The sequence below is a fragment of the Felis catus genome, chromosome D2, assembly GCF_018350175.1.
Source record: "Felis catus isolate Fca126 chromosome D2, F.catus_Fca126_mat1.0, whole genome shotgun sequence".
In the NCBI taxonomy this organism is placed as follows: domain Eukaryota; kingdom Metazoa; phylum Chordata; class Mammalia; order Carnivora; family Felidae; genus Felis; species Felis catus.
Window position 1 is genome coordinate 7,306,129 of NC_058378.1, and position 12,610 is coordinate 7,318,738.

A 12,610-nucleotide genomic window follows, 5' to 3' on the forward strand; every position below is an offset into this window, starting at 1 on the left:
AACAAAATCCAATATATAATGTCTCCTTGTAATTTACAAACATTTAGGAAAAAACATTTAGGGAAAAAGTTACGATAAGCCAAGTCTAAGACCCAGATTTTTCATCCTGACATATAAAATTTTCAAAGGCTTTGAGGACAGCAGAAAAATAGGACTTTCTTTATTAATGTAACTTATTCACACAAAACGTATTCATAAGTTGTTTCTCCTCCTCTCATTTTCTTATACACAAGAATAAAAACCTTTGGCAAGTAGACTCTTGGCTCCGGTCAGAGGTCAAAAGTATTCCCAGCATCAGCATTAGGGGAGCTGGAGTAACCCAGCAACAAATAAATGAAGTGAGTGTCTCCATAATGGGGCCCCAGGGAGCACTGAAGGCAGGTGCGGAACTAGGGCAAACATAGCTAACCTTTCTTCCTACACCAAGCGGAAGAGTTTTTGGTGAAGCTTGCCATGGCGACGCACCGTCATTAAAAACATGGTCATTAAGAACATGGCACCACCAGCACATCCATGTCTCCTGGAGAGAGAGCCTTGGCGGCGGATGAGGGAGGAGGCCTTAGAAAAAGGGGCCAGAGGCGGAGAACTCATTCAACATGAGGCCCCAAAGTACAACAGTGTGCTAAGAGTTACAGAAACTCTTCATCAGAAGGTCAATACTCTGAAAAGACGCTTAGAAACGCAGTGTTAGGCTGGCCCAGGGCAAGCGGCCTTCTGGGAAAGGTCCTTGCAGGACACAGTTCATGGGGGCGGACTTGAGCCGGCTCACTAGCGTCTCTGCTGAAACAGCCGGGCACAGAGCTGGTTTCTCAAACTCGTGCTCTGACACTGCTTTCGAGTGAAGTTGGCCCCAGTGGCAACAGTCTGTTTAGCACACGCATTACTGTTAACACACTGAAGTCTAATCCCCAGCAATGGCCCCCAGGCCCACTCACGTGGGAAATCCCTGGAAGAGCACAGGAAATGGAACTAGGACTTTCAAGTGCAAAGCAGTCCGGGAATCCTAGAGAACCCTCTTTCCTAGGAGTAAGTAAGCCTAAGCTGCCGTCGGCCTCCTGTGACCCAGTGCGGGGATTTTTGGCAAACGTGCAGCTTCTGTTTCTTCTTCTTCCTTCCAGAGCCTCCCCACAACCCCCGTCCCCAACTCGCTTTCAGAACTTCCCTTTAGGAAGAAAAAAGGGCAGTTCATAAAGTTGGGGAGATTGTTAATTCAAGTTCACCTTTTATACCATAAGCAGAGTTGGTATTGTAAAGAAAAATAACGGAAACCACCCTGAAAGGTCTAAAAGGGTCTGAGAAATAGGAGATGATACCTTTCTTCCGATGTAGAGTTAACATACTCCCGGACACACAGGAGGGCGGCGTCCCTGCACATCTCCTTCAGGTCACTGCCTGAGAAACCATCCGTCTCCTGGGCGACTTCCAGCAGGTCCACGTGCCTGTCCACCTTTCACGAGGAAAAACAAATGTGAAAAGTGCTGCAGAGCATGATCTAGCCACTGTCCTTCCACGTAAAGAATGTTAAGCATGTTGGAATAGTATGGAAGGAGAATCATCCAGAAATACTTTGTTTCTACTTTTCCTTTAGCCGTAAAACCTGGAGTTTTGAAATCTAATTGTCATGAACTGCCATTATGACTGGAGTATTAAATAAAGCCTTACTCGATAGATCATGAAGCGAGAGGGAAGAACAGATACTCAAACACTGTCGGACTCTCCTTGGCACCTCTTAAGGAAGGTCCTGAGTTGCAGGACTGCATTCACCATTCTTGGCAAACAGCCTGCATCAAGTCCCGGGTCCATGACAGCAAACCTATCAACGGGCGCTCGCTTGCCCTTTGGCCGCAATGCTCTGTGTTTACCAGCCCAACACTCAGCGTAATAGTCTCGTTCCTCAACGTGAGCTTACACGGCCGAGCCGGTCGTGTAAGCTTCGGTCACTGTCCTGGGAGCACGGCAGGCCTAGGAGAGTACACACTAGGCTTCTGTGTAGGTTGAGAAGAGAAAATGAGCAAGAATGACGTCCCTCTATTATTAGATGATGCATACGTGTCACTCGCCACGCTAAGCACTCTGCATGTTAATTAGTCTCAGGGGATCCTGCCAGGCAGTGTTCTTGTTCTGAGGGAGCTTAAATACACTGCCCGAGGTCACACCAGAGCCAGGCCGTGGACACGCTGTGGTTAAGGTCCAGCCGAACTCTTCCCCTGCATAGCTAACCATCTGCCTTAACAACACTTACTTTCTTTCACCGACCTGAAATGCCACCTCTATGAGTTATTAAATGCCCACTGGGTAAGCCCCAGTGTTTGAGTAACACTGGCAACTGTGCACGAGACTGGGACGCCAGACGGTGTGGGGTCTACAGTTGGCTCTGCAACTGTGACCTCACGCGATGCTGGTCTCCTCATCTCTAAAACTGGGGGTTGAATGAGGAGATACCCCACATTCTTTGTGAACAGAAGTGAACGCAGGAGGTAGGTGTGGGGCTGGCAGTAGAGCTAAACGAAAAAAATGGTAAACACGGAACTAAATAAGTTTGAATAGGGGCGCCTTGGGGGGCTCAGTTGGTTGGGCATCAGACTTTGGCTCAGGTCATGACCTCACGGTTCGTGGGTTCAAGCCCCACATCGGTTTGTGAGTTCGAGCCCCACATCGGGCTCTGAGCTGACAGTTCGGAGCCTGGAGCCTGCTTCAGATTCTGTGTCTTCCTCTCTCTCTCTCTCTGCCCCTCCCCCACTCGTACTCTGTCTCTCAAAAATAAACATCAAAAAAATTTTTTAATAAATAAATCAAGCAAGCAAGCAAGCAAGCTTTAATACATACACAGTAACAGTCATTTAAAATTTGGGGTGGGGAAACAACGTGGAACTAAAATGTGAGACACAGAACATGTGAGACAGGGAACATCCATGCAGAAACATTTGAAGTAAAATTATAGTATCAGGAAGAGGGAGGAAGAGGGAGGAAATAGTGTTAACCTGGACTATAGGTATATGTAAAAAAATTTTAAGGGTACCAGTAAAAGATAAAAAGAGAATGTGTAACTTCCGAAACAGTAGAAGAAGAGGAAAAAAGGGAAGAAAACACAAGAGTGGGGGTGGGTGGGCAAAAAACAAAAAGCATAATACATAGAAAGTACTAGAATAAGAAAGAATGAATCAAAGCTTATCAGTGATCCCCACAAATGCAAACAGGCTAGGCTGGTGAAAGTCCATTAGACTGTATAAAAAACCAAAATGCAGTTAATTTGAGGTTTAGAATGGTCACACCCTGTCCAAGGGGAAAATAAAACAGATTTGGTGTTCAGTTTTAAAAGAAAAAAAAAGTTCAAAACAAAAGATTGAGAAAGGACAGACAAGGCAAATATTAACCAAAAGAAACCTAATTTAGTTCTATTCTCATCAGATCAATAGATTTTTACTCAACACACATAATTTGGAATAGAAATCATTAAATAATAAAAAAATAATACATCAGAAAAATACAACAATTCTGCACTGATATACATTTAATAAAATATGGCCCTGAAATACACACAGCAGAAATGAACATAAGGACAGAGTGAGATGGACAAATCCACAGTAATACTGGGAGATGTTTTCTTTAAGATCTTAAGTAATCTTGGGGCGCCTGGGTGGCGCAGTCAGTTAAGCGTCCGACTTCAGCCAGGTCACGATCTCGCAGTCCGTGAGTTCGAGCCCCGCGTCGGGCTCTGGGCTGATGGCTCAGAGCCTAGAGCCTGGAGCCTGTTTCGGATTCTGTGTCTCCCTCTCTCTCTGCCCCTCCCCCGTTCATGCTCTGTCTCTGTCCCAAAAATAAATAAAAAACGTTGAAAAAAAAGAATACATTAAAAAAAAAAAAAAGATCTTAAGTAATCTCTACACGCAGCATGGTGCTCGAACTCACAGCCCCTGAGATTGACAGTCCCAATCTCGAGTGAACTCCCGTATCACGTACTCATGGATCAGACAGTAAGCACTTCTAGTTACAGTGAGCACCTGTGATCTGATGTACACAACAGAAAACATGACGAACTCACTACGGGGCTTCTGTATAATTTGGATATTGGTCCCCTGTTGGTCACAGGGTTGTACATCTGTTCCCGGGGGCTTTTCTTTCATTCTGTGCATGTTACCTCGTCATGCTTCTGATTATCATCAGACCTGTCTATTCTCTTCCTGGGAAGCATACGCTCCCTTGTATCTGACAACCCTTCTTACATGTGCACAAACACACGGCACCAGACATGCAAGAATCTAATTTCTCTACAGTTTGTAAAACTCATGGAAGAGTAAAAATAACCTACACCTGCACACGCATCACGTGTCCATCCACACACAACCACGAAACAAATTTCCACTACCCACCAGGACAACGGGCTACCAGTGACAGTGACTGCAGGACATGGGAAGCAAACATGTTAAGATCACCCGTTAAATCCGGGTGGTGGATATAAGGTTGTGTCTGTGTATAAAATATTCCATACATTAAAAAAACTACTTAAGAGGGGCGCCTGGGTGGCTCAGTCGTTTAAGTGTCTGACTTCAGCTCAGGTCGTGATCTCACGGTTTGCGGGTTCCAGCCCCGCGTCAGGCTCTGTGCTGACAGCTCAGAGCCTGGAGCCTGCTTCGGATTCTAGGTCTCCCTCTCTCTCTGTCCCTCCCCTGCTCACACACACTCTCTCTCTCTCAAAAATAAACAAACAGTAAAAAAAATAAGGGGCGCCTGGGTGTCTCGGTTGATTGACTGACTTCAGCTCAGGTCATGATCTCACAGTTTGTGAGTTCGAGCCCCACGTCGGGCTCTGTGCTGACAGCCCAGAGCCTGGAGCCTGCTTCGGATTCTGCATCTCCCCCACCCCCTGTCCCTCCCCTGCTCATGCTCTGTCTCTCCCTCTTTCTCAAAAATAAACATAAAAAAATAAAACATTAAAAAAAACCTACTTAACACCTTCCAAATTGTACTCTGAAATATTAACAATTTGTCTTCCTCACTTAAACAATCAACACCTTCACCCCATCTTTTGGCCATACTTTGTTGGGCCACACTATGTTCTAACCACTCACAAATCTTGTGCACGACACAGCGATAAAGTTACAAAGCGATAAAGATGAACAAAGCAAGTATGAGAAAATATCAAAGAGGAGAAGATTCCAGGCAGCGGGGGGAGCAAGATGAACAGAGGCAGCATGCCATAATGGTTGAGAGAAAGGCTCCATCACTACTTTGCTACATCGGCCTGGGCTATTTAATATAGAACTTCTCGGAGTTCCAGTTTCCTCAACGTAAAATAGTATCAACATGTGCTCCTCAGATGAACTGAGGATTAAGTAAAACAATGTATATCTCACCACTATGCTAGGTACACAGCAAATAATCGGAAAGTAACCCTTTTTATAACAGCTAGTACATAAACCATAAAGTCATGGGAACTGTTTTCATTAGGCATTCCTTATACCCGTGCCGAATGTCATCCTAAAAGGATTTCCAAAGGTGCTACTCTTAAAAAAAAAAAAAAAAAAAAAAAAAAAAAAAAAAAAAAAAGCAGAACACTGAAATCAAAGTTCAGAAATAACGAGGAGTTTCTGGGGTGGCTGAGTGACTCGGTTGATCATGCAACTCTTGGTTTCAGCTCAGGTCATGAGCTCACGGTTCGTACTGGGAACGATACTGAAATAAATGAACAACTTTCTAACACGGCCCGAAGGAACAGCACTTATTTCCTCTGTCTACCATGGATGGCACACAAGCATGTACTCTCAGCATTTTACATGTAGCATTTAAATTCTCAAAACGATTCTATGAGATTGTTGGCATTACGTCTACCTTCCCAGTAAGAAAAATGAGGCATAGGGACACTGAACGCTATTTGCCCAAGGTCCCCCAGAAGGTAGGGTTGAAGCCAGAACATGGGACCCTCAGGCTGGTCTCCAAAGCCCACGCTTGTTAATAACCACTCCTGCTACATTATGGAAAAGGTATAAACTCAGATTTGTTTGTAGGGAAAAAACTCAAGTCTCCTCAGTACAGAGACAGGAAACCTGTATAATGTATACATTTTATTAGTTCTAATCCTTTCATACTTAAAACTTTAAGCCAAAACCACTACACTGTCTGTTTTAATTTTTTTTAATGTTTATTTATTTTTGAGAGAGGATGAGCACGAGTGGGGGAGAGACAGAGAGACAGAGAGAGAGAGAGAGAGAGAGAGAGAGACACGGAGGGTCTAAAGCAGGCTCCCCGCTGACAGCAGAGAGCCCAACGTGGGGCTCGGACCCACAAACTCTGAGAACGTGACCTGACACCAAGTCAGATGCTTACCTGAGCCACCCAGGTGCCCCACACCATCTGTTTTCAATGACTAAGTTTTGTTAAGGACCTATTAGTAAAGAAACATGAGAAGACTGGAAAACACTATCATTTGAGGCATCTTTTTAGCAAAATTACATTAATTTCTTTCAGACTCTACTGAAGTAACAATATGCCTTCAGCATACAAGTAGCAGCTAGTGGGGAATAAGATGGTCTTGTGTCAACAATTATCCAGAGCATTCATACTCTGCATCACAAAAATGGACACTAATTCTTTGTGCTTTAAGAAACAGAGTGCTAAAAATTCCTTATACCCATGACAAATGTCAGTCTAAAAGGATTTCCAAAGATGTTACTCTTAAAAAAAAAAAAAAAAAAGCATAATACTGAAATCAAAGTTTATTTATTAAAAAAAATTTTTTTGATGTTTAGGTATTTTTGAGAGAGAGAGAGAGAGAGAGAGAGAGAGAGAGAGAAGGGAAGATAGGGAGAGAGAGAAGATCCCAAGCAGGCTCCGGTCTCTGAGCTGTCAGCACAGAGCCTGACGTAGGGCTCAAACTCACGAGCCGTGAAGATCATGACCTGAGCTGAAGTTGGATGTTTAACCAACTGAGCCACCCAGGCGCACCTGAAATCAAAGTTCAGAAACAATGAGTTTCTGGGGTGCCTGAGTGACTCAGTTGGTTGAGCATCCAACTCTTGGTTTCGGCTCAGGTCATGATCTCACAGTTTGTGGGATTGAGCCCTGCATCGGGCTTTCTGCTGACAGTGTGGAGCCTGCTTGGGATTCTCTCTCCGGCTCTCTCTCCACCCCTCTACCCTGTTTGCCTGCATTTGCTTGTGTGCTCTCAAAATAAATAAACTTTATTAAAAAAAAAAAAAAGAAACGAGGAGTTTTTTTCTTTTAATGTTTATTAAAAAAAATTTTTTTTTCAACGTTTATTTATTTTTGGGACAGAGAGAGACAGAGCATGAACGGGGGAGGGGCAGAGAGAGAGGGAGACACAGAATCGGAAACAGGCTCCAGGCTCCGAGCCATCAGCCCAGAGCCTGACGCGGGGCTCGAACTCACGGACCGCGAGATCGTGACCTGGCTGAAGTCGGACGCTTAACCGACTGCGCCACCCAGGCGCCCCAATAATGAGGAGTTTCTTAAGTTAAATGTGAAAACATTACAGCCTACGTGAAGTATGGCTATCTTACGAGACAGAGCTTAAATGCTATGATTTATATTCATTATACGTGAATCATCTACATCATCTATATCTTTCTTAAACCACATACACATGGTTCAAAAATGTTAAACTTCCAGCAATACCATCTTTCATTAATTTTAAATCAAATAATTGTATTAACTCGAAGTCTCTACAAAACTGTCAGCAATTACCTTCTACTATTTGATAAATGTCAAGCCACATCATAGCCATCCTAACTTAAAGAACTTGTGGCATTTTATCTCCTTTGTTTTCTTTCTGAACTGCTCCTTGATGCCTGTCTTTGTTAAAGGTTTACCAATTAAGTGTCTTTCACCTACACAGCACGACAACGACACGGCGTCTTGAAAGCAGTTATCAAATAATCAGTTAAAGGGCAAATGGAAGTTGTTGATTTCATGCTCCTATAGGAGTTCTTTCCCTAGAACACTTGGAGAGTTTTAAGAATTTCCCCGAAATTGCAAAAAACATTTCATGCACATGAAGTTTTTAAGAAAAGGCTGCATAGCATTTATCTCTTTATTAAATAGCTCTATGCTCCCCCAAATAGTTAGTAACTGTGTAATCTGCTAGGTTCCTTACGCTTTCGCAATTTAGCGTATGTCTTTTTTTATATGTTTTAAAGAAATAAACGAACAGGACACTACTGAAAGACTCAAAACAACCAAAAAGCCATACTTGTTTTTGGATAGGAGACTCAACATCAAAAAGATCTTAATTCTCTTGAATTATGATCCACTAAAAACCTAGCGTTTGTTTCTTCCTGAATAAGACAAATTAATTCTAAAATTAATACGGAAAAATAAGCAAAAATATCCAGGGAGCTGGGCTGAGGGACCAGGGGCGCCTCACCCTACTTGCTGTGAAACAACTGCTCCTGTGCAATCAGCAAAGTCCAGACCATAGAAAAATGTGGATGAACCCAACCTGGCTTTTTCAACAAATACACGGAAAAGAAAGTGGGGGGAAAAAAGGGGGGAGATGAAGGAATAATCTATAGCCTACGATTAAAAGAGATCTGAAAGCTATTGGGGCACCTGGGTGGCTCAGTCGGTTAAGTGTCCAACTCTTGATTTCCACTCAGGTCATGATCGCACAGTTCGTGGGTTTGAGTCCCGTGTCACACTCTGTGCTGACAGTGCAGAACCTGCTTGGGATTCTCTCCCTCCCTCTCTCTCTACCCCTCCCCCGGCTCACGTGCATACATACATGTGCTCTCTCTCTCTCTCTCTCTAAAAATAAATAAAACTTAAAAAGAAACTATCAAATAATTGCGAATTATGAACACTGTATGGATCCTGAGTCAAATACATGGTAAAAATAAATAAATAAATAACAAGCCATTTAGGAGACAGTAGGAAATTTGAACAGACTAGATATTCAACGATAATAATGAATTATTGTCCTTTTTTTGTTAAGTGTAATAATGGTTATGAGATTAAGTCAAAAAAGAAAAGAATTATTTCTTTTAGAAGTGAAACTAAAATACTCACAGATGCAGTACGATGGGAAACCTGGGGAGTGGGGAAGTAGGGCAGCGAGGGGCACAATCACCCTGACAGTGATTCATGGAGGAAAACCACAAATACAAGCAACCCTCCCTACGGGAATCTACCAGGTTTTTTAGTTTGGACAGCAAGTTCAAGGAGTGAGTTTATTGTATTTACTTATTTTTTTTAAGTAAGCCCTATGCCTGATGTGGTGCTTGAATCCATGACCCCGCAATCAAGAGTCGTGTGTCCCACCGACTCAGCCAGCCAGGCGCCCCTCAAATGGAGCTTAGATACAAAGTTTAGGATGGTGAAGAATGCCATGTTATTCAAAACTCAGAAGCCAAAAACGGGGGAAAAGAACCCAGTAAGTTAAGAAAAACAAACCAGGAAAAAATACTTCAAATCGTATAAACTAAGAGAATTCTCCCTAATATATTAGAGTTCCTATAAATCCCTAAGAACAAGAACACTGCAATAGAAAAATCGGCCAAGAATATGAATGGGTATTTCACAGAAAAAAACCTCAAGAGGCTCTTAAACACGAAATGCTCATTTCATCCTTAAAAATACAATGAGATACCGTTTTCCACCTAGATCACGTGGGCACAAAGCCCCACCGCATTCGTCGGCAAGGCAGCCGGGGAGGCGCTAACGCTGCTGGTATGAGAGTATATCAGCGTGGAATTTGGCAAGAGCTACCAAAATTCTAAATCAGATCCTTTGATCCAGCAATTCCTTTTCTGGAAAATCACCCCTACTAACATCCCTGGACAAGTGTGAAGTGACATATGTTCAAGGTTGTTATTCAATGCGGCATTTTTGTAGTAGTAGAAGACTGGAATCAACCTGAATGTTCTTCAATATGGCACTGATTTAATGAATCGTGGTATATCCAGACAGTGGAGTCCTATGCAATGCAAAAATGAGAGAGAGAACGAGAGAGAGCGACTGAGCGCACAGAATAAAGACACTATCTGCTAATATGGAAAGGTCTCCAAGATGAGTGACAAAAGCCATGCATAGGACAGGGTATGCAGTTTATCAATATGGCTTACGTAGGAAAAGGAAAAGGAGTAACAGTGTATCCTACATGCTGTTATAGACTGGGTCATCTGAAGGGACACAGAAGAAAGGTAGGAGGAGAAGCGGGATTCTTCTCTGAATGCCATTCAACGTACATGTTTTAATTCTGAAGGATGTGACCTTAAATACAGAACCCATTTAAATTTTGATTATCGTACCCTTTTAAATCTCAACTGCAACTTCAAAAAATATCGTAATCGAAGAAATAAAACCCATACTGCTGTACAAAAATAAATGTATCTTATATAACTGAAGAGCAGCCTAAAAATATCAAAGATATGAAACACAGCACTTTTAAAAAAAGCAGACCATCGTTAATTAGTTCAAACGGACCATGGCTAATGCGTTACATGAACGGCCAACAGTTTTACTGTGATTTATGTCAAGTACAAAGCTGTTTATTCTCCAATTACTTTTTCATTTCTGAAACGGTTTTATGAACATAAACATATTTACAGGTTGGGGGAAAATGTCATTTTCTACTTACGTTTTCATTTTTCAAGATGAGTCTCAGGATTGCTTCTCTTTGTTTTAGAGCCTAAAACCAGAATCATTTCCAGTTAGCATTTAACAAAAATAAGGATCAACTAGTTTTCGTGATATTTCTTCTTTCCTCTGTAAACTATCTGACAATACTTGCAGGAAACGCCAGAAACTCTAACAAAAATCATAAAATATGTTGGCTAAGCAAGGTCTAGATTCTAGACTCTAGAGTAATTGTGGTCAACCTACTGAATTCCTGTCTTCTTCTTCTGAATCCCCAGCGATTAGCACAATGTCTGGGAAATAACATGCCCTTCAATGTCTTTCCTCTACGGCTCTGGCAAATGTTCTTTTCTTCATTTACATAATTGGACAGGATGGCAGCGATGTAGGCTCAGTTCCTCCACGTCTGCACACCGCTCCCTCGCTCGCTAATTTGTATCAGTCAGTTTTTGTTTGGCATTGGCGGTACACGTGTTTATACACTTTCCACCCGAGCGATGGCTCACATTATATCACAGAACAGGCATTTTGATAGGATACCTTACATAGAAAGTCAATACAAAGGCTTTAAAAATGTCTTATGGCTGAACTCATTCTTGTTCTCACAACCACTGAAGACACAGCTAGTTACCACCAGTATCAAATCAAGTGACCGGAAAAAACACAACCGAACCCTGCTGTTCCCGTAATTCAAGATGGTTAAGTATGAAGGTAAATTTGGTATGTTATGTGATGACCAATGACTACTTTTTGTGAATAACCACTTAATTTGGGGAAGAGTTTTAAGGTAAGGTTAATCAGATACTTCGACATCAGAGTTCTGCAATAAGAAGAAAATTACCCTATAGAGTATATGTATCCACTAAAAATGGAATGAAAAGGGGGTTACAAAATCCCAGTTTGTACATTAACAGCATACAAATTTGTAACAAGTCTGACAACCCATTTTGGTAACTAACACAATTAATATGTTAAAATGAGAACGGTAGTAAAGGCTACCTTGTGAGTTGTTGTATCCTTGTTCTATTCTACTGTGTATCAAAAACCTGTTTCCTGTCGGACTCCAGACAGAGATTCCATCAACGTAATCTTTGTCTTCAGATCCGCCGAGGGAAGGAAATTAATTTTCTTTAAAAACGTCCTGCTGTCTTGCCAACGCAAAAGCCCGATTCATAGGCAAGGCAGACAAAAGCCACGTAAACCTGGCGGCAGCCTACTTCTCCAGCCTCGGGTCCCTCTGCTTCCCGGACGCCCTGCCCAAACTACCCCCAGAGTCTCAGCAAATACACATTACCTTCCACACATTCTTGCCTTTCCTCGCCTCCCCTGCGTATCAAACTCCTGCCATCCTGGATTCTGTAAAGCTTACTACTACTCAGACAGAATTATTGGCTTTCAGCATCATTTCAGGGTCTCAGTTCTTCAAACATTCTTTTGGTAAGTATCTTTTATGTCATTCATTTACGTGTCTGCCTCCCGTGCCACCCAGAGCTGAGGACAGGGGCCGTGCTCCATTCCCCGGAGTCTGGCGGGTGCCTGACACAAACCAGTGCTCAACGCTAGTCACGCTAAATAAATTTAGTGTGAATTTCAGCAAGGTGAATTTCTCCATTGCTGTAGCAGGTAAATCTTCTAAGAGCGGCTCACTCTGAGCATGCTCTCTCTCTCAGAGAGGCCGAGGTCTTAGCTACAGCAAATAACTGATCAGAGTAAGAGGCCACAACCCTCAATTTTAGGAAACCATGTTTATTGCCACAAACTGGTAAGTTGCGGAATACACAGTGGGACAGATGTTTTTTAGCCAGAGACTCTCAGGGGTATTATAATCTTTTATTTCAAAATTTGAAAGGATTGACACTAAAAATCCCTCTACACAGCCATACATGTAACACGCGGACTGTATGGTGCGCATTTTCAATGATCAACCCTGCTTTTTCCCTCTTCCATCGAAAGGCACCCAAAATTCACGATTTGAGGATTCTGTGCAAAAATTATGTAGAGTACCAGCAAGTTATAATCA

The 12,610-nt window shown here is 42.5% G+C and overlaps 1 protein-coding gene across 6 annotated transcripts in view; it reads right to left on the reverse strand.

Annotated features, from left to right (window-relative positions):
- Positions 1-12,610, reverse strand: part of ATAD1 (ATPase family AAA domain containing 1) — a 77,284-nt gene that overhangs the window by 1,930 nt on the left and 62,744 nt on the right. For all 6 annotated transcript variants that reach the window (XM_045039878.1, XM_045039877.1, XM_045039879.1 and 3 more), the window contains 2 exons: positions 10,592-10,642; positions 1,314-1,447 (listed from right to left, as the gene is read on the reverse strand). In XM_045039878.1, coding sequence (XP_044895813.1) covers positions 1,314-1,447; positions 10,592-10,642 — 185 coding nt within the window. The remainder of the gene's footprint in view (positions 1-1,313; positions 1,448-10,591; positions 10,643-12,610) is intronic.